The sequence below is a fragment of the Pseudophryne corroboree genome, chromosome 3 (genome assembly GCF_028390025.1).
Source record: "Pseudophryne corroboree isolate aPseCor3 chromosome 3, aPseCor3.hap2, whole genome shotgun sequence".
Taxonomy (NCBI): Eukaryota; Metazoa; Chordata; class Amphibia; order Anura; family Myobatrachidae; genus Pseudophryne; species Pseudophryne corroboree.
Genome location: NC_086446.1, coordinates 5,330,795 through 5,353,902, shown reverse-complemented (window position 1 = coordinate 5,353,902; position 23,108 = coordinate 5,330,795). Strand labels below are relative to the sequence as shown.

Below are 23,108 nucleotides of genomic sequence, written 5' to 3'. Positions count from 1 at the left end.
TATCACCGTATTTGGCGTAAATATGTTGCGTGGTGTGAGGCCAGGAAGGCCCCTACAGAGGAATTTCAACTGGGTCGTTTCCTGCATTTCCTGCAAACAGGACTGTCTATGGGCCTAAAATTAGGGTCCATTAAAGTTCAAATTTCGGCCCTGTCAATATTCTTCCAAAAAGAACTAGCTTCAGTTCCTGAAGTTCAGACGTTTGTCAAGGGGGTACTGCATATACAGCCTCCTTTTGTGCCTCCAGTGGCACCTTGGGATCTCAATGTAGTTTTGGGATTCCTAAAATCACATTGGTTTGAACCACTCACCACTGTGGACTTAAAATATCTCACATGGAAAGTGGTAATGCTGTTAGCCCTGGCTTCAGCCAGGCGTGTATCAGAATTGGCGGCTTTATCCTATAAAAGCCCTTACCTAATTTTTCATACGGATAGGGCAGAATTGAGGACTCGGCCTCAATTTCTCCCTAAGGTGGTTTCAGCATTTCACTTAAACCAGCCTATTGTGGTGCCTGCGGCTACTAGGGACTTGGAGGATTCCAAGTTGCTAGACGTAGTCAGGGCCCTGAAAATATATGTTTCCAGGACGGCTGGAGTCAGAAAATCTGACTCGCTGTTTATCCTGTATGCACCCAACAAGCTGGGTGCTCCTGCTTCTAAGCAGACGATTGCGCGTTGGATTTGTAGTACAATTCAGCTTGCACATTCTGTGGCAGGCCTGCCACAGCCAAAATCTGTAAAAGCCCATTCCACATGGAAAGTGGGCTCATCTTGGGCGGCTGCCCGAGGGGTCTCGGCTTTACAACTTTGCCGAGCAGCTACTTGGTCAGGGGCAAACACGTTTGCTAAATTCTTCAAATTTGATACCCTGGCTGAGGAGGACCTGGAGTTCTCTCACTCGGTGCTGCAGAGTCATCCGCACTCTCCCGCCCGTTTGGGAGCTTTGGTATAATCCCCATGGTCCTTACGGAGTCCCCAGCATCCACTTAGGACGTTAGAGAAAATAAGAATTTACTTACCGATAATTCTATTTCTCATAGTCCGTAGTGGATGCTGGGCGCCCATCCCAAGTGCGGATTGTCTGCAATACCTGTACATAGTTATTGTTACAAAAATCGGGTTATTATTGTTGGGAGCCATCTTGTCAGAGGCTCCTCTGTTATCATGCTGTTAACTGGGTTCAGATCACAAGTTGTACGGTGTGATTGGTGTGGCTGGTTTGAGTCTTACCCGGGATTCAAAATCCTTCCTTATTGTGTACGCTCGTCCGGGCACAGTATCCTAACTGAGGCTTGGAGGAGGGTCATAGGGGGAGGAGCCAGTGCACACCAGGTAGTCCTAAAGCTTTTTACTTTGTGCCCAGTCTCCTGCGGAGCCGCTATTCCCCATGGTCCTTACGGAGTCCCCAGTATCCACTACGGACTATGAGAAATAGAATTATCGGTAAGTAAATTCTTATTTTCTCTTACGTCCTAGGGGATGCTGGGGTCCATATTAGTCCCGTGGGGTATAGACGGGTCCACTAGGAGCCACTGGCACTTTAAGAGTTTAATAGTGTGGGCTGGCTCCTCCCTCTATGCCCCTCCTACCAGACTCAGTTTAGAAAATGTGCCCAGAGGAGCCGGTCACAGCTAGGGGAGCTCTACAGAGCTTTCTTAGTAAAAGTTAATTTTAGAGTTTTTTTTATTTTACAGGGAGGCTGCTGGCAACAGCCTCCGTGCATCGAGGGACTGAGTAGTGTCCACCCTGCGGGGTCTGAGCCACTGTCTCTGCTGACTGGACACTGAGTTCCTGAGGGGATAGATCGCTCCCCGCCGCAGGGGATCGCTCACCCCGACAGCATGCCGCCACCCCCTTACAGAGCCAGAAGATCGGTGGCGAGTGAGTCATCGGCCCCCTGGCAAGAGGGGAGCCGATGTGAAGATGGCAACAGGGTAGGGAGCGCAGTACTAACTGCGCTCCGGGGCTCAGCGGTACATGGTGCGGCGCTGTGAGGGACGCCCTGAGCCGGCGCCTACACCCTATACTGACCACACAGCCTGTCGGGGTCCCTGGATCTCAGCCAGCAGCAAAATCCTCAGGCCAGTATAATCTCCAAAGAGCGGGAAGACAGTGCCATTAAGAGGGCGGAGCTTCTCCTCAAAACGGACCCAGCAGCGTTTCAGCGCCATTTTCCTGCCTGCAAGCTGCCCGTGAAGAGCAGCCCCTCCAGAGCAACTCCAGCTATCTGTACAGTACCAGGGGGTTGTAGAAGGGAGGGGGACACACAGTCAGCGCTGGTTAAGGGTCTCCCTATACCCATATAGCGCTGTGTGTGGGTTGGCTCCAATCTCTGTGTCTCTCTGCCATTCTTAGGGGGGAAACTCTGTCTGCCCTTTACCCTGTGTGTATGTGGGGTGTGTGGTTTTGCTAACAGCCATGTCTAGAGACTCTGTCTCATATGCTGCATAGGATATATCTTCTCAGGAAGATCCCATTCCATGTAATCAGGATTGCACTGTTGTAGCGCAGATCCCGCCTAGAGAACCGGAGTGGTTTGCCTCTATTAGAGTGGTTATTTCTCAGATTTCAGAGAGGGTTACACAGACTTAGAATGCAACTCGGTATTGCAGTCCTCTATGGCAGTATGCTCCGGTTCTGTTCCCTCGGCCCCCTCTGCGGTACACTCTCAGAAACGCGCTCTTGGCCAAATTACGCAGTATGACACGGATACCGATTTTGACACGGCAGGCGGTGATGGGGATGTGTCGAGGGGGATGGCATCACTTGCTAAGGGGGTGCAGTTGATGATTGAGGCCATGAGAGATGTGTTAAATATTGCTGACACACCTCCTGAGGAGGCTTACTTCACAGACAGTAAGAAAGCCTCGTTAACCTTCCCTGCATCTAAGGAATTAAATGCTATATTTGAAAAATCCTGGGAAAACCCAGAGCAGTCGCTCTAGGGGAATCCTTCCAAGGAAGGTGGTCAAGTCAGGAATCCCTTCTTCCAATACACATACTGGAGCTAAGAGCCGTGTGCAACAGCCTTCTTCAAGCAGCACACCTTCTGTAGGATTGGGCTGTTCAGGGGCAGTCGGACAACGTGTACATAAACGGACAAGGCGGAACGAAGAGCAGAGCTGCTATGTCAGAGGTGACCAGGATCCTCCTATGGGCAGAAAGGCACGCAGTAGCAATGTCAGCAGTCTTCATTCCGGGAGTAGGCTGACTTCCTCAGCGGTGGGGCCTCCACCCAGAGGTGTTCGAGGAGGTAACCGGTTGGTGGGGGGTTCCTCACATAGACATGATGGCCTCCCACCTCAACAAGAAGCTGTGGAGGTACTGTTCCAGGTCGAGAGACCCACAAGCAGTGGCGGTGGAAGCACTGGTAGCACCGTGGGTGTTCCCGTCAGTGTATGTGTTCCCTCCACTTCCTCTCATTCCAAGAGTTCTACAGCTTGTAAAAAGAACAAAGGTTCTGGCAATCCTCATTGCTCCGGACTGGCCGAGGAGGGCTTGGTACGCGGATCTGCTGGATCTACTGCTGGATGATCCAATGCCTCTTCCTCTTCGAGAGGACCTTCTACAACAGGGGCCATTCGCTTATCAAGACTTACCGCGGCTACGTTTGACGGTAAGGAGGTTGAGCGCCAGATCTTAGCTCGGAAGGGGATTCTGAGGGCGGTTATTCCTACCCTGATACAGGCTAGGAAGGGAGTAACATCTAAACATTACCATCGAATATGGAAAAAGTATGTGTCTTGGTGTGAATCCAAGAAGTTTCCTGCGGTGTAGTTTCAACTTGGACGGTTTCTCCTATTCCTGCAAGCAGGTGTGGATATGGGCCTGAGATTGGGATCCATCAAGGTCCAGATTTCAGCTTTATCCATTTTCTTCCAGAAACAATTGGCTGCCCTCCCTGAGGTTCAGACCTTTTTGAAAGGGGTCCTGCACATCCAACCTCCCTTTGTGCCTCCCACGGCACCTTGGGATCTCAGTGTGGTGCTACAGTTCCTCCAATCGGGCTCTCTGTTTGTCCTTTATGATCCCAAGAAAATTGGGTGTCCTGCTTCTAAGCAGACGATTTCTCGCTGGATCAGGTTCACCATCCAGCATGCGTATTCTACGGCAGGATTGCCGGGTCCAAAATCTGTTAAGGCCCACTCTGCTCGTAAAGTGGGTTCTTCCTGGGCGGCTGCCCGGGGTGTCTCGGCTTTGCAGCTTTGCCGAGCGGCTACTTGGTCTGGGTCGAACACGTTTGGTAAGTTTTACAAGTTTGATACTTTGGCCACTGATGACCTCAAGTTTGGTCAAGCAGTTCTGCAGGAGCCTGCGCGCTCTCCCTCCCGTTCTGGGAGCTTTGGTAGATCCCCATGGTACTAATATGGACCCCAGCATCCTCTAGGACGTAAGAGAAAATAGGATTTTAATTACCTACCTGAAAATCCTTTTCTCGTAGTCCGTAGAGGATGCTGGGCCCGCCCGCCCAACGCTTCTTAATCCTGTAGTGGTTATTTGGTTTAGTACTGCTTTGTTCCTAGGTAAGTTCTGCATTATTTACTGTTTCAGTACTGTTTCAGCTGTTACTGAGTTTCCGGCCTTTTTTTGGCCGGATTTGCCTTGTTGTGTGAGCTGGTGTGAATCTCTCCACTATCTGTGTTTTTCCTTCTCTCCAAATATGTTGTCTCCTCGGGCACAGTTTCTAGACTGAGTCTGGTAGGAGGGGCTTAGAGGGAGGAGCCAGCCCACACTGTTAAACTCTTAAAGTGCCAATGGCTCCTGGTGGACCCGTCTATACCCCATGGTACTAATATGGACCCCAGCATCCTCTACGGACTACGAGAAAAGGATTTACCGGTAGGTAATTAAAATCCTATTTTTCACAGCAAGTTTCAATGGGTACCTTAATTAGGCACCAGTTCTCAAACAGCATGTACACAATCTCAGGCTCCCTGTCTCTAACACACTGGCCCACCCTCTATCGCCTGGCCACTTGTTGGCATCAGGAGCCCTGAGCCCTTGCCCTAACGAGCTTTATAAAAGTGTGGCACAGGTGTGCCTGATTACTGGGAGCACTTTCTCCCAAACCTGGATCGGACATACATGGATGGTATCCCGGCCACTCTCTCTCCCATCCAAACCCCAGGGACCAAAAACCGGCTGTGCTAAGGCTGAATGACAACCTGCTGTTTCCTAACACCTCCCTCAGGCTTCCTCTTGGTCCAGTCCTAAACTCAGGTTGCTTTAGTTTGGGGCACCCGAACTGTTGTGCCCTGTTATGCAAACACCCAGGGTGGCATCTCCGGACTGGACTGCCACATATCCTCCCCCTAGGCTTCGAGCCTACGGGTGAAGCAGAGTCCTTCTGTAGTGCACATACCTGCTCGCCAATCTCAGCAGGCGTACCCCTTTTTGGGTCGGTCTCTCTCCAAGTCCTCCCCCCTGCCCACTCTAGCTTCACCCCACAGGGCTCTGCACCCTCTGAGGAGAGGAACTTCCTCAAAAGGGCATCCGCGTTGCCCTGTAATCCTCCTGCTCTGTGCTGGACCCTGAAGCGGTACGGCTGGAGGGCAAGGAACCACTGTGTTACCCGGGCGTTGGACTCCTTATTCAGGCACATCCATTGGAGCGGAGCGTGATCGGTGAGTAAGGTGAATTCCTGTCCCAGGAGATAGTACCTCAGAGCCTCTACTGCCCACTTGATAGCCAGGCATTCCTGCTCTACCGTGGCATATAGCGGTTCCCTAGGCAGTAGTTTCTTGCTGAGGTAGAGGACTGGTCTCTCCTCCTCCCCTACCTCCTGAGACAACACTGCTCCTAGGCCTGTTCCCAAAGCATCCGTCTGCTGGATGAACCTTTTTCCGAAGTCCAGGGTTTTCAACACTGATGCTTTACACAGGGCACTTTTTAAGTCCTTCCAGGCCTCATGTACCTGAAACGTCCACACAAGCTTGTCCGGATTTTTTCAAGCAATCAGTGAGCAGAGCTGCTCTGGTGACAAAGTTCCGGACAAACTTGCTGTAATATCCCGCCAGGCCTAAGAAGGCCCTGAGTTGTCAGGCCTTGGCCAGGCAGCAACCGCCTCCACCTTATTGACCTGAGGATTGATTTGGCCCCGGCCCACCACATACCCCAAGTACTTAGTCTCTGTCATACCTATCGCACACTTCTCTGGGTTGGCTGTGAAGCCGTGGAAGCGCAGAGTCTTTAATACGGCTTCCACTTTGGCCAGATGAGACTCCCAGTCGTTGCTGAAGATAACAATGTCATCTAGGTACGCAGCTGCGTACTTTCGGTGGGGCTGGAGGAGCTTATTCATAGCCTGCTGGAATGTGGCTGGGGCCCCGTGAAGACCAAATGGCAAGACTCGATACTGAAACAGGCCCTCTGGGGTTGAAAAAGCCATTTTTGCTTTGGCAGCCTCAGTGAGGGGAATCTGACAGTAGCCTTTAGTAAGGTCAAGAGTGGTCAAATATTGGCTTTGGGACAGTTACTCGATCATCTCATCAACAAGTGGCATGGGGTAGGCATCAAATTTCGATACTTGGTTCAACCTGCGAAAGTCGTTGCAGAACCGCAGTTCTCCAGATGGCTTGGAAACCAGCACTATGGGGTTATTCCATCCACTGGTGGACTCTTCAATAACCCCCAGGTGTAACATTTCCTCCACTTCCTTGCGTACTGCGTCCCTCTTTGCCTCGGGTATCCAGTACGTCCGCAGATTGACCACTACCGCCGGAGGAGTAACGATATCATGCTCGATGATCTTAGTCCTCCCTGGAATCACCGAAAAGACCTCTACATTACCCCTGACCATGTCTTGAGCTTGACACATCTTGACATCGTCGAAAAATCTGTCAATTGGGACCGCGCATGCCGAGATCTTGGCCACTCTTGCAGTTGCTGTCTCTGAGCTTTCCTTCCAAGGCTTCAGCAGATTTATATGATAGATCTGTGTAAGCTTTTGCTTTCCCGTTTGGCTCACACGATAAGTCACTGGTCCCACAGCCTCGAGTACTGTATGTGGCTCTTGCCAATGGGCATAAAGCTTGCCCTCCACTGTGGGTACCAGGACCAAGACCTTGTCTCCAGGGTTAAATCTCCATTTCTCAGCTGGCACATCGTTAATGACGTTTCTGTCTAGACTGGGCCTGAGTCATATGATCTCTGACCAACGAAGCTATCTGCTTGATCCGCCGTAGAGCAGGTGAACGAACTGTACTACATTTGGCTCCGGGGACGTCTGTTGTTCCCATCCCTCCTTTAGGAGATCCAGGATTCCCCGGGGCTGTCTGCCGTATAAAAGCTCAAAGGGGCAGAAGCCCGTAGAGGCTGCGGAACCGCTCGGATGGCGAACATCAGAAAAGGTAGGAGCTGGTCCCAATCCCTTTTGTCCTGGACGACTGCCCTCCTGAGCATCTGCTTGAGTGTGCAGTTAAAACGCTCCACCAAGCCATTAGTCTTGGGATGATACACTGAGGTGCGAATCTTCTTAACCCCCAGCAGCCGATATAAGTCGCTCATCAGCCGGGACATAAAGGGGGTCCCCTGCTCAGTGAGGACCTCCTTGGGTATGCCCAGGCGGGATAAAATCAGCAATAGTTCCTTGGCAATGGTTGCTGTCTTCATATTTCTTAGAGGGATGGCTTCAGGGTATTGTGTGGCATAATCAAGGAGGACTAAGATATGCTGATGTCCCCTTGCTGATTTTTTTTACTGGCCCCACAATATCCATCCCAATCCTTTCAAAGGGAACTTATATTACCGGAAGAGGGGAGCTCTGTACTGGGACTTTGGTGCGGTACGCTGGCAGATGGGACACTCCTGACAGTACTTTGCTACCGACGCTCGGATTCCCGGCCAGAAAAACTGCTGCTGTATCCTCTGCAGAGTTTTCTCCTCCCCCAAATGTCCTCCCCACAACTGTGAATGGGCAGCTTCCAGGGCCAGAGGCTGATGGACCCATGGTACTAATAAGCTGCTCAACTTTCTTGCCCCATTCCTCGACAACCCGATATAGTAAGTCCTTCTCTACTATGAAATAAGGGCTGCCCTCCCCCCCCCCCCCCCGGGTAAAGGCGAATACATTATCCCATTATAAGTACAAATGTTCTGGAAAGCATTCGTGAGGTTCAGGTCTTCCCGCTGGTCTCGTCCAAAATCCTGAAGCGTCATGACGGTTCTTAATGTCCTTTCATCACTCGCCTCCTCCGGATCGGTCGGCTCTTCTGGCGTAGACATACCGACTCCACACAGACACTCGGTTCCTGAAGATTTACTCGACCTTTGAGCCACGGAGCTGGTAGATGAAGGCAGCTCCTTGAGTTGAAACGCCAGCAGTTCCGATAGGCCAGGGAAATCTCGCCCCAGGATCAAAGGATAGGGCGATCGCGGGGCGACGGCTGCCACCAGCTGGATTGTCCATCCCCAAAGTTGTACTGGAAACCGCACTCTGGGGTACTTGCGAGTGGCACCATGGATGCAGAGCACCTCAACCGCACGTAAGACGTGGTTAGCGCCTTCAGGGACCGACCCCGCGGAGATAATTGACAACTCACTCCTGGTATTGACAAGCGCCTGGATTGGCCGTGGATCTGGAGGGTCACCTGGAACCGGGAGGGCACAGACGAACCCTTGCTTCCAACACAGCTGTAGGCTGGTTGCCCTGATTTCCCTGCTCTGCACTCCATAAGCTCAGGTTGTTTTGTACAGTCCTTTTGGATGTGGCCCTGTTCCCCGCACTCATAGCAGATAACCAGATTGGTCCGGGCCCCAGTTTCCGGAGTTTGACGGGTACGGGGTCATGGGACTGGTCGAGTCTCTCGGTCTAAGGGCTTAGCCATTTTCCCCAGCGCAGCATATGTCTCCATTGCGGCGGCTAGGTCCTCCATATTTTGAGGGTCAGCCTGGAGAATCCACCTCTGCATGCCTCTGTCTAAGACCCGCACACAGTGGTCTATGGCTATGGTCTCCACCACTTGGTCAGCCGTATTCCTTTCCGGCTGAAGCCAAGACCTCACCATTTTTAGAAGTTCAGCCAGCTGAATTTGAGAATTCTCTGTCGAGGTCCAACGCCAGTCGTGGAACCACTGGGTTTTGCAGGCCTTGGTTACGCTAATGCGACCCAGTATGGCAGCTTTAAGCTGCGAACAGGTGGTTTTGTGGTCCACCTGGAGGTCATGGTACGTTTTCTGGGGATCCCCCATCAAATATGGGACCAGCTTTTTCGCCCAGCTATCCTCTGGCCATCCCAGGCATGCGGCCGCTCGCTCAAAGGTCCCCAGGTAGGCTTCCACATCATCTGAGGGACACATCTTTTGCAACGGCCTAGGATCCTGGTGATGCTGTGGCAGTGGACCCACTTCATCACGAATCAGGCGCAGTGTTTCCTGCTGAGCCTGTACTTGTGTTTGGAGAAGCTGCATCTGGGATAGTTGCCCCGCAGCCACATTAGTTAGAGCCCTTAACAACTCCTCCGTGGTAGACGGGACAGATGCACGATATATGAATCTTGCGTCCCTTAACATATACCACCAAACCACAATTCAACAACAACAACAACTACAACAGCAAACACAGAAAGGGAAGCCCCCCCCCCTTTTTTTTTTTAAACTGATTGACACACACACCCTGGTTGGTTACTAACCTGACCAGAGGGAGTTTGCCGAGTTTGTGGAGACTGTCACGGCTCCGGTGGCTCCTGCAGCCACTGGGTTCCCGCTGCGCTTGGTGCATCCAGCAGAGGGTCCCTGTTCGGGCGTCACTTTGTAACAAGCGACCCTCCACCAGACAAGATGCTGACACAGTTGTATGGAAGAAATGCAGACCGTTTATTTCCACAGCATAGTAAACAGACTAATTCACAGCAAGTTCAATGGGTACATTAATTAGGCACCAGTTCTCAAACAGCATGTACACAATCTCAGGCTCCCTGTCTCTAACCCACTGGCCCTCCCTCTATCACCTGGCCTCTTGTTGGCATCAGGAGCCCTGAGCCCTCGCCCTAACGAGCTTTATGAAAGTATGGCACAGGTGTGCCTGATTGCTGGGAGCGCTTGCTCCAATACCTGGACCGGAGCTGCACGGATGGGATCTCATGTATGAAATTGCCGGGTATTTCTGTGTATCAACAGCAATACAATACTATAGTTTCCAACTGCCAGATAATCTTTGACACAACATTAAAGAGACAACTTCCTGTATCCCAACACCTCCCTGGGCTTCCTCTTGGTCCAGCTGTAAACCCAGGTCGCCTTAGCCTGGGGCACCCAAACTGATGTGCCCTGTCCTGCAAACACCTGGGGTGGCATCCGGACACATACATACATATATATATCTCCTCCCACCCCCACACACACCACAGTCTGTGTCTCCCTCTTTCCTCCCTCCCACACACACCACAGTCTCTCTCCCCAATGACTCCATGCTGCATTCCCAGCTCCCCCCCATCCCAAAGCCCTGTATTCGCTCACCAGTCCACTCTTACCATTATGCTGCACCGCGCAGCCAGTACCATGCTGACCTCACACCCCACCTGAAAAGGCCGGCGCATGGCGTGGGAATCCTGGCCAGTAGAGCTGCTGTGATGTCACGTAACTGCCTGCAACAGAGCTGGACGCAGAAGAGCGGGCGCAGACTCGAAGCCACACAGTTCCTGTATCACGGTTTTAGTCACAGTGTTATCTGCTTCAGGTGATGACTATAATCCTATGGCTTTAACTTGTGGCTGTGGCTGGAAACGAGGAGGCTGAATATAACTCTTTTACATGGGATTTGGGTAGTAGTGAGAACTGCCTTCATAAAGAATTGCTCGAAGTATATCACTGAGTGCTCCTATAACGGACTGGTTACTGGCTGAAGAATAAAGCTGGACCGGACTGGTTACCGGCTGAAGAATAAAGCTGGACCGGACTGGTTACCGGCTGAAGAATAAAGCTGGACCGGACTGGTTACCGGCTGAATAAAGCTGGACCTGATTGGTTACTGGCTGAATAAAGCTGGACCAGAATAAAGCGGCAAATGGCCTTTGTTTATACCTGAGCAGGAAACAGCAGGAAGGGGCAGTGAGTGTTGTCTCTCATTGGACCCTGCTGTCATGTGACCAAAGTAAAGATGGTGGCCCCATGCAGGAGATAGCGGGTCCCTGGGTACCCTGCAGGGAATCGCGGCAAGCTCACAGTACCCAATGGACCCCCTGCTGGACCCGCAGCATTACAGGTAAGTGTATGGGACGCCGGTGCTGGCCGCACGTCCTGACATACTGCTTGTGAGAGGCTCCTGTCACTCTGAGGCTGTGCCCACACTGTCTACAGCTTGCTGCCCTATTTGGACAATATGGTTCACATCCTTGCCGGGGACCAAGTGACATATCCCTTGGGCCCCTCTGATCCTTGTTGCAGGTGTCCCCTTTGACCCCCACCACCACCTCCCTGTCGCTGGCCCTGAGTCTCACCAATATGACTGTCACTGTGTGATCTATAGAGAAGCTGTGTGTGTCTTATACCTGGATATTATACTGTTTTCTCCTAATGGATTCAGACTTTATTATTTTATTGTTCTTTTAGGTTGAAGATATGGCTGATATTAAGGCGGAAGATATAGAGGGAGAAGAGGAGACGTATGTGACTGATATGAAGGCAGAAGAGACGTATGTGACTGATATGAAGGCAGAAGATATAGAGGGAGAAGAAGAGACGTATGTGACTGATATGAAGGCAGAAGATATAGAGGGAGAAGAGGAGACGTATGTGACTGATATAAAGGCAGAAGATATAGAGGGAGAAGAAGAGACGTATGTGACTGATATGAAGGCAGAAGATATAGAGGGAGAAGAGGAGACGTATGTGACTGATATAAAGACAGGAGATATAGAGGGAGAAGAAGAGACGTATGTGACTGATATAAAGGCAGAAGATATAGAGGGAGAAGAAGAGACGTATGTGACTGATATAAAGACAGAAGATATAGAGGGAGAAGAAGAGACGTATGTGACTGATATAAAGGCAGAAGATATAGAAGGAGAAGAAGAGACGTATGTGACTGATATAAAGGCAGAAGATATAGAGGGAGAAGAAGAGACGTATGTGACTGATATTAAGGCAGAAGATATAGAGAGAGAAGAAGAGACGTATGTGACTGATATGAAGGCACAAGATATAGAGGAAGAAGAAGAGACGTATGTGACTGATATGAAGGCAGAAGGTATAGAGGGAGAAGAAGAGATGTATGTGACTGATATAAAGGCAGAAGATATAGAGGGAGAAGAAGAGACGTATGTGACTGATATGAAGGCAGAAGATATAGAGGGAGAAGAAGAGACGTATGTGACTGATATAAAGGCAGAAGATATAGAGGGAGAAGAAGAGACGTATGTGACTGATATGAAGGCAGAAGATATAGAGGGAGAAGAAGAGACGTATGTGACTGATATGAAGGCAGAAAATATAGAGGAAGAAGAAGAGACGTATGTGACTGATAGAAAGGCAGAAGATATATCGGGAGAAGAAGAGACGTATGTGAGGGGTGATCAGCCATGTAAGGAGGAGGAAATCCCTACAGATATCAGCACAGGTGAGTAATAAACACTTATTACAGAAAAGAGTAACATATTCTCCTTGCTCAGTTACTACAGCAATATCTTATCCTACACCATCCTCTGTGAGGGAGTCCAGAGCCCCCATTCCTTATTAGACTCTTTTTCTCTTCATCACATCATGTCACTGTGTGTTACCAGCCCAGAGATCTGTCCAGTCTCCTCCCCACACTCTCTGGTATGTCTCATACATCAGGAGCCATCAGCCCCTATTATACTCCTACTCTCCCCCTCACATCATGTCACTGTGTGTTACCAGCCCAGAGATCTGACCAGTCTCCTCCACACACTCTCTGGTGTATCTCATACATCAGGAGCCATCAGCCCCTATTATACTCCTACTCTCCCCCTCACATCATGTCATTGTGTGTTACCAGCCCAGAGATCTGACCAGTCTCCTCACGACACTCTCTGGTGTATCATATACATCAGGAGACATCAGCCCCTATTATACTCCTGCTCTCCCCCTCACGTCATGTCACTGTATGTTACCAGCCCAGAGATCTGACCAGTCTCCTCCCCACACTCTCTGGTGTATCTCATACATCAGGAGACATCAGCCCCTATTATACTCCTGCTCTCCCCCTCACATCATGTCACTGTGTGTTACCAGCCCAGAGATCTGACCAGTCTCCTCCCCACACTCTCCGGTGTATCTCATACATCAGGAGCCATCAGCCCCTATTATACTCCTACTCTCCCCCTCACATCATGTCATTGTGTGTTACCAGCCCAGAGATCTGACCAGTCTCCTCACGACACTCTCTGGTGTATCATATACATCAGGAGACATCAGCCCCTATTATACTCCTGCTCTCCCCCTCACATCATGTCACTGTGTGTTACCAGCCCAGAGATCTGACCAGTCTCCTCCCCACACTCTCTGGTGTATCTCATACATCAGGAGACATCAGCCCCTATTATACTCCTGCTCTCCCCTAACATCATGTCACTGTGTGTTACCAGCCCAGAGATCTGACCAGTCTCCTCCCCACACACTCTCTGGTGTATCTCATACATCAGGAGACATCAGCCCCTATTATACTCTTGCTCTCCCCCTCACATCATGTCACTGTGTGTTACCAGCCCAGAGATCTGACCAGTCTCCTCCCCACACTCTCTGGTGTATCTCATACATCAGGAGACATCAGCCCCTATTATACTCCTGCTCTCCCCCTCACATCATGTCACTGTGTGTTACCAGCCCAGAGATCTGTCCAGTCTCCTTCTCACACTCTCAGTGTATCTCATACATCAGGAGCCATCAGCCCCTATTACAGTCCTGCTCTCCCCCTCACATCATGTCACTGTGTTACCAGCCCAGAGATCTGTCCAGTCTCCTCTCACACTCTCTGGTGTATATCATACATCAGGAGCCATCAGCCCCTATTTCTCTTGCGTCGTAGAGATTGCTGGGATCCACATTTAGTACCATGGGGTATAGACGGGTCCACTAGGAGCCACTGGCACTTTAAGAGATTAATCGTTTGGGCTGGCTCCTCCCTCTATGCCCCTCCTACCAGACTCAGTTTAGAAAATGTGCCCGACGGAGCCGTTCACAGCTAGGTGAGCTCCATAGGAGTTTTCCTAGTTTTATTGTTTTTCTTAGAGTTAGGCACAGGGAGGCTGCTGGCAACAGCCTCCCTGCTTTGTGGGACTTACGGGGTGGGGAGTAGGGTCAGACACTGACAGGACACTGAGCTAACAGGACACTGAGCTCCTGAGGGTGATGATCGATAGCCGCCCGAGGCGACCGCTCACTCCCGTAGCATGCCGCCACCCCCTAACAGAGCCAGAAGATTCCGGTGGTGAGTGTGTCACCGGTGACCAGACAAGCAGGGAGCCGGTGTGAATGGCGGCTACAGGGTAGAAGCGCAGTTCTATCTGCGCTCCGGAGAGTTAAGCGGTACACAGTACGGCGCTATGAGGGGCGCCCTGAGCCAGCGCAAATGACCTACACTGGTCACTCAAGGCTACCAGGGATCTCGGTAATGCTGCTAGCACATACCTCAGGCAAGTATAAAAATTTGAAAGTGCGGTAAGATGCGCCATGTTCAGGGGGCGGAGCTTCTCCTCAGAGCTGACCCAGCAGCTTCCAGCACCATGTTCTCCCTGCAGATACACTACAGAGACGCTGACAGGGAAGGGCTGTTCCTCCACATGACTCCAGCTATCCTGTGTGGTACCAGGGGGTTGTAGAAGGGGGGGAATGGGGGAGGCTGTGTGTGTGTGTGTGTGTGTGTGTGTGTGTGTGTGTGTGTGTGTGTGTGTGTGTGTGTGTGTGTGTGTGTGTGTATGTTCTCTCACATAGCCATGTCCAGGGATTCTGTGTCTTATGCTGCAGAGGAAGTTTCTCCTCCAGAAGAATCCATTCCATGTACCCAGGAACGTAATGTCTTGTCTCAGGCTTCTATATCTGAGCCAGATTGGCTTACTTCCATTAAAGGAATGCTCTCTCAGATTTCTACTAGGGTAGCTCATACTGAGACTGAAACTCAGGTGTTAAAGAATTCCATGGCAGTTTGGTCAGGTTCTGTCCCTATTCCTTCTAACTCCCCTAGCACATGCCCAAGCCGACACGGATACCGACTCTGACATGGCAGACGGTGATGGAGATGTGCTGAGGGGGGCGACATCCCTTGCAAAGGGGGTGCAGCTCATGATTGAGGCCATTATGGATGTGTTACACATTACTGACACACCACCTGTGCAGCTTGAGGAGGCTTACTTCACAGACAATAAGAGAGCCTCGCTAACCTTCCCTGTGTCTAAAGAATTAAACGCTATATTTGAAAAATCCTGGGAATACCCCAAGAAAAAATGTCAGATCCCAAAACGGGTTTTGGTTGCTTTTCCCTTTCCTGAGGAGGATAGAAAAAAATGGGAAAACCCACCCATAGTGGATGCATCTGTCTCCAAACTGTCAAAAAAGGTGGTTTTACCTGTCCCTGGATCTACCGCGTTAAAAGAAGTGGCTGATCGTAAGATTGAAACTACCCTCAAATCCATGTACACCGCTTCAGGAGTGGCGTTAAGGCCCACTATTGCCTGTGCATGGATTTCTAAAGCCATAGTAAAGTGGTCTGGCACATTACTAGAAGACTTAGATGCGATGTATAGAAGTGACATTGAATTGTTTTTACGCAACATAGAGGGTTCTGCGGGTTTCATGGTGGAGTCCATGAAGGACCTGCGTAGTCTGAATGCAAGGATATCTTCCATGGCTGTCTCAGCTTGCAGGCGACTCTGGCTACGCCAATGGTCTGCAGACGCGGAATCCAGGAGAAGTGTGGCCAACCTACTTTCACAGGTCAGGTTCTATTTGGGGAAGCGTTGGACTTGTGGATTTCCACGGCAACCGCGGGTTAGTCACCTTTTCTTCCTTCAGCTGCTCCTTCTACGAAGAAACCCTTTTCCTTATCTGCTTTGCAGTCCTTTCGGAATGCTAAGACGAAGAAGTCCAAGCCTCCTACCACCTTCTTTAGAGGTGGTCGGGCAAAATCCAAGAAACCTGCAACTGCAGGTTCTGTCGAAGTCGAAAAATATTGCAGTACACACATCACGTACAAACTACACACAGATGGCCTCCGTGCGCGTACTTGTTCTGCCGTGCGTGCACATATTCGCAATTTGCGTATGGTCGCTCCCGCGCATTAGCGCGTGGTATGAGTATTTACGGTAGTGTTTGTATTCGCATGGAAAAGCCATAAAAACACATTACATATTTAATCCAAATAGTGCACAATGGCCCTCATTCCGAGTTGTTCGCTCGCAAGCTGCTTTTAGCAGCATTGCACACGCTAAGCCGCCAACCTCTGGGAGTGTATCTAAGCATCTCAAAATTGTGAACGAAAGATTCGCAATATTGCGAATAGACCTTTCTTAGCAGTTTCTGAGTAGCTCCGGACTTACTCGGCCATTGCGATCAGTTCAGTCAGTTTCGTTCCTGGTTTGACGTTACAAACACACCCAGCGTTCACCCAACCACTGCCCCGTTTCTAAAGACACTCCCGCGTTTTCCCCCGAAACGGCAGCGTTTTTACACACACTCCCATAAAACGGCCAGTTTCCGTCCAGAAACACCCACTTCCTGTTAATCACATTACGATCACCAGAACGAAGAAAAAAACCTTGTGAGTAAAATATCTAACTCTTGAGCAAATTAACTAAGCGCATGCGCTCTGCGAATATTGCGCATGCGCAGTAAGCGGAAAATCGCAATATAACGAAAATCAGCAACGAGCGAACAACTCGGAATGACCACCAATGTACACATAGGCCCTCATTCCGAGTTGTTCGCTCGTTAGCTGCTTTTAGCAGCATTGCACACGCTAAGCCGCCGCCTACTGGGAGTGTATCTTAGCTTCTCAAAATTGCGAACGAAAGATTCGCAATATTGCGAATAGACCTTTCTTAGCAGTTTATGAGTAGCTCCGGACTTACTCGGCCATTGCGATCAGTTCAGTCAGTTTCGTTCCTGGTTTGACGTCACAAACACACCCAGCGTTCACCCAACCACTCCCCCGTTTCTAAAGACACTCCCGCATTTTTCCCCCGAAACGGCAGCGTTTTTACACACACTCCCATAAAACGGCCAGTTTCCACCCAGAAACACCCACTTCCTGTCAATCACATTACGATCATCAGAACGAAGAAAAAACCTCGTAATGCCGTGAGTAAATTACCTAACTCTTGAGCAAATTTACTAAGCGCATGCGCTCTGCGAACATTGCGCATGCATAGTAAGTGGAAAATCGCAAAATAATGAAAATCGGCAACGAGCGAACAACTCGGAATGACCTCCATAGTCTCCCTGCACCACACCAGTAAGTTACAACAGTTTAAATGGTATCGGAACAAAGGGATTCACCTTTACAGGATAGGAGGGGACAGAACAAGGTTACAAGGTGGTGTTTGGTAGTCAGCTGTAGGGTATTTTAAGGGCAATATTCTGGTGTTGGTTTGCAGAAGATTGCACGCTCCTGCGTTTAGTTATTGTCACGAACCGGTCTCTCACCTTTGCGGGTTCTGGGGTTCATCCGTTGCCAGTGCGGTTGCTCGCGGTGCTGTGCGCCCGTGTGGGGACACGGCGTGATCAATGGCACAGGTAATGCAGAGTCTGGGAACTGTGAGTGCGGGGACCAAATGGCCTAAGGCACTGCGGTGTGTCTGCTGTATAGGAGGTGGCCATGTTGGATACCAAATAGCTAATACTGAGCACTTGTGAAAACACCTGTGGGCAGGTGTAAGCCAATCCCGTGCTTGTGCTGCCTTTAAGTAGGCTGGGATTATGTCACTCTGGGCCAGTGCTTTGTTGTATCAAAGCTGTGCTCTAGCTCTGAACTCTCTCCGTGCATTCCTGTGTGATTCCCGTGGTCCAGATATCGCCTCCGTTCCCAGAGGTCCGTTTTGCAGCCTTCACTGCCAAAGATCTACCGGCTCTCCATTGTGCTCTCAGTCAATTGCACACCTATTGGAAATACTTGGATTCCCAGTGTCCTGCATGAGGTTACCTTGTCTGTCTGCCTATCATACAAAGTCTGGTGGATTCCAATTCCCTCAGCTGTTCGTTTGTTCAACTCTGCATTTAACCCATTCATCACCTTGCCATCTACTACAGTTTCACAGTGATCTCCGGAACCCGCAAGTAACCCAATTCAGTACTTTTTATTTGTTGTCATTACAAGGATAATTCTTCACAGTCTCTCAGTTAACTCTTAAAACTCCATTGCAAATTCTTACAGTTAATTCTCCATGTCTGCATTAACCAGTTAAACACAATCTGCAGTTCAGCATCAAAGCCTGTTTATATTTGGACAATTCAACATTTATTCTTCAGCTTGTTTTTGCATATGTTTCCATGAACATTTCTTTTATTTATTTCTGAGTTTTCTCTTGCATATTATTTCTGTCATTCCTGCAATACTTCAGTATAATGATGATTGACAACTAGTCATTTAACTCCTTACTGAATTGTTACTTTAATAAATATATGAAACGGAACTTCCTTCGTCCTCCCTGTTTTCTTCATACCCCAGCACCTACACCTGTGGTTGGTTCCAGGTTAACGGATTCACAAAAACACCCGGACCTGACAGTAAGCACTGGCCACATGGATCCGTCAAGTGACCAATTCGCAGGAGGCGGTGCTACGTCAAATATCCTTTCCCGTCTGGAAAACCAGGAGTCTATACAGACACAAATAGTGCAGTTTATGCAAACTATGGCAGACCGTTTAGAGACTCTTCATACAGCAATTAAAACGTCTCAAGTCCAGATTCCAACTCCGGTTGTCCCAGTTACCACTACAGCTTCTCCTGTGATGCTGCCTACGTCCCGCTTGCAGTTACCCTCTCCGAGTAAGTTTGACGGAACTCCAAAACTTTGCAGGGGATTCCTGAATCAATGCGAGATCCAGTTCGAACTGATGTCCGCCAGTTTCCCATCAGCTCGTTCTAAGGTCGCATATATTATTGCCCTCCTCTCCGGTCAGGCTCTGGAGTGGGCATCACCATTATGGGAGAGAGGTAATCCTATCCTCTCTAATTACAAAGAGTTTGTATCTTCTTTCCGGAGAATCTTTGACGAACCCGGCAGGACCACCTCAGCATCTTTGGAGATTCTCCGTCTACGTCAAGGTTTACGTCCTGTCAATCAATATATTGTTCAGTTTCGCACGTTGTCTTCAGAGTTAACCTGGAATGAGGAGGCCCTGATCGCCGCGTTTTGGAATGGACTTTCTGAGAGAATCAAGGACGATTTAACTATCCGGGATGTGCCAACTAAACTGGATGAATTGATTTCTCTCTGTAACAAACTTGACCTACGCTACAGGGAGCGATGTTTAGAGAAATCCAGGGCAGAGCGATCCAGTCCACGTTATCATCCTAGGCCTCGACAAGATTCTTCATCACAGTCTCTGGTAACGACAGACGAACCTATGCAGATTGGGCGCTCTCGCCTCACAGAAGAGGAACGACTTCGTCGTCGACAGGGTAACCTCTGCATGTACTGTGGGTCCTCTGAACACTTAGTTAAATTCTGCAAACTCCGACCGGGAAACTCTCGCTCCTAGCTTATTCAAGAGAGGTTAAGCTAGGAGTTACTCTAGAATCACGTTCTGGGAAAGAGCCGACCTTGTCTATTCAATTAGAAGTTCCAAGTTCTACAGTGAAAGTTTCAGCTCTCCTAGATTCTGGGGCAGCCGAGAACTTCATCTCCTCAGCCTTTGTCATGCGGTCTAAAGTTCAAACCATGCCTCTGGAAGCAGCAGTTGCCGTTACAGCAGTGGATGGAAGTCGAATTCCAGATGGTATAATTACTCATCGAACCGTATGTCTCAAGATGAAAGTTGGTGTGCTCCATTCCGAATACCTCTCCTTCTACGTGATTCCCAAAGCCTCTCAAGATGTGATACTTGGTTTACCTTGGCTGCAGAAACATAACCCTCAACTTAATTGGCAAACCATGGAAGTCCTTTCATGGGGTAAATCTTGTACCAAGGACTGTTTAGCCTCAATTGTACCTCTCCGGTCAATCAGCCTTCCCGACCTACCTCCGGTGTATCAATCCTTTGCGGATGTTTTCAGTAAACAAGCAGCAGACTCTCTACCTCCTCATCGCGAATGGGACTGCCCAATTGTCCTGGTTCCGGGTAAAACACCTCCTAGGGGACGAATTTATCCGCTATCCATCCCAGAGACGCAAGCTATGTCTGATTATATACAAGAAAATCTAACCAAAGGATTTATCAGACCATCTTCACCTGCAGGAGCCGGATTCTTTTTCGTTAAGAAGAAGGACGGTGGGTTACGACCATGCATAGATTACCGTGGACTCAATGAGATCACTGTGAAAAACAAGTATCCATTACCCTTAATTCCAGAATTATTTGACCGGGTAAAAGGAGCTACTGTGTTTACAAAACTGGATCTCCGAGGGGCCTACAATTTAATCCGCATCCGAGAAGGGGACGAGTGGAAGACTGCTTTTAATACCCGGGATGGGCATTACGAATACCTTGTAATGCCTTTCGGTCTTTGTAATGCACCTGCAGTTTTTCAAAGCTATGTGAATGAACTTTTTCGTGATCTTCTCTACAAGTGTCTAGTAGTGTACCTGGATGATATCCTAATATTCTCTAGGGATATAAAGTCTCACCGTCACCAAGTTAAAGAGGTACTGACACGTCTGAGGAAAAATCAACTTTATTGTAAGTTAGAGAAGTGCACTTTTGAAGTATCTTCCATACCGTTCCTTGGTTACATCATTTCTGGATCAGAGCTATGTATGGATCCCGGTAAGGTACAAGCTATCCGAGATTGGTCCACTCCTACAACTCTCAAGGGGATTCAGCGATTTCTCGGCTTTGCTAATTTCTATAGGAGATTCATTAAGAATTATTCTACGTTAGCTGCTCCCATCACAGCCCTAACTCGTAAGGGAGCAAATCCTTCGAACTGGTCTTCAGAAGCAATCAAAGCCTTCTCTGATTTAAAGCAAGCCTTTGTGTCAGCCCCCATTCTTCGACAGCCTGATCTGAATCGTCCCTTTCTACTAGAGGTGGATGCATCTACAGAAGCAGTAGGAGCTGTGTTGTCACAAGTCTTTGAAGATAAAAAGGTCCATCCCTGCGGATATTTCTCCCGTAAGTTCCTCCCGGCAGAACGTAATTATGCAATCGGTGAGCAAGAGTTACTTGCCATCAAGTTGGAATTTGAGGAGTGGAGATACCTTCTAGAAGGAGCTCAACATCGCATTACAGTTTATACTGATCATAAGAATCTTCTGTATCTGCAGTCAGCTCAGTGTTTGAATCCACGACAAGCTCGATGGGCGCTTTTCTTCTCACGATTTGATTTCAAACTCACCTATCGTCCAGGGTCTCAGAACAAAAAGGCAGATGCCCTTTCCCGGTCCTTTGCTTCTTCTGAATTAAATGATGCTACCACGAATCAAGCCATTGTGAATCCTAGGTCCTTTTTAATGACTCGAACCTCTCCAGTTCCTCCGCCTGGCAAGACCTTTGTCGCCACAAGTCTTCGAAAACGGCTGCTTACCTGGGCTCACTCCTCTTCCTTCATGGGTCATCCTGGGGTTCTAAAGACTCTCAAGTTTATTCAACAGTCTTATTGGTGGCCACGTCTCAAAGCCGATGTCCAAGAGTTTATAGCAGCATGTCCTAAATGTGCCCAACATAAGAGTCCAAGAAGTTCTCCACCAGGTTTGTTACATCCACTATCCATACCCAAACAACCATGGACTCATATCTCAATGGATTTCGTGACCGATCTACCTCCATCAAAAGGGCGAAATACCATTTGGGTGATAGTGGATCGATTTTCGAAAATGGCACATTTCATTCCATTAACTGGGTTACCATCAGCCCCTTTACTAGCCAGATTGTTCATCTCTGAAATCTTCAAGTTGCATGGCCTTCCTCGAGAAATTGTTTCTGATCGGGGAACACAGTTTGTGGCCAAGTTGTGGAGGTCGCTTTGTTCATCTTTAAATGTCAAGTTGAACTTTTCTTCTGCATATCATCCTCAGACAGATGGACAAACTGAGAGAGTCAACCAAGACCTTGAAACATTTCTCCGGCTATATATATCGTCCTCACAGGATGACTGGGTTGACTACCTTCCATTGGCAGAATTTGCTCATAATAATCTCTTCCATTCATCTTCAGAATCTACGCCCTTTTATATTAACTTCGGCTTTCATCCTCGTGTGCCAGAGTTTCATCCATTGCCAGCCCTAGAGGTCCCAGCGGCAGATCAAGAGCTTCAACGTCTATCTAGCATCTGGAGTTGTGTACGTAAGTCCTTGGCCAAAACTTCCGCTCGTTATAAATCTTTTGCAGATAGAAAACGTAAAGCTGTACCGAATTACAAAGTGGGAGACCAAGTTTGGATTTCTACGCGCAATCTCAAGTTCAAAGTTCCTTCTAAGAAATTTGCTCCCAGGTTTATTGGTCCATTTCCCATTGTAAAGGTACTCAACCCTGTGTCATACAAAGTCAAGCTGCCACCGTCTTTGAGAATTCCTAACGCCTTTCATACATCTTTACTGAAGCCTTTGATTCTCAATAAGTTCCGTACTACCCAGTCCAAATCTCCTAAAGTTCACTCTTTGCAGAATGAGGAATTTGAAGTTAAAGAGATTGTGGACTCACGTTCCCGATATGGACGTTTACAGTTTCTGGTCGACTGGAAGGGTTACGGCCCGGAGGAGAGATCCTGGGTTTTCTCTGAAGATGTTCATGCTCCAAGACTGGTACAGAAATACTTCTCCAAAAATCCTGACAAGGTTCAAAGGTGTTCGGAGACCACCCGTAGAAGAGGGGGTACTGTCACGAACCGGTCTCTCACCTTTGCGGGTTCTGGGGTTCATCCGTTGCCAGTGCGGTTGCTCGCGGTGCTGTGCGCCCGTGTGGGGACACGGCGTGATCAATGGCACAGGTAATGCAGAGTCTGGGAACTGTGAGTGCGGGGACCAAATGGCCTAAGGCACTGCGGTGTGTCTGCTGTATA

General features: G+C 49.1%; 1 protein-coding gene across 1 annotated transcript in view; it reads left to right on the top strand.

The window, feature by feature from the left end:
• LOC135054500 (zinc finger protein 271-like) overlaps positions 1-23,108 on the top strand; it is a 67,937-nt gene that overhangs the window by 18,521 nt on the left and 26,308 nt on the right. Inside the window, exon 6 of the mRNA XM_063957619.1 lies at positions 11,549-12,554. Within this exon, the coding sequence (XP_063813689.1) occupies positions 11,549-12,554 (1,006 nt within the window). The remainder of the gene's footprint in view (positions 1-11,548; positions 12,555-23,108) is intronic.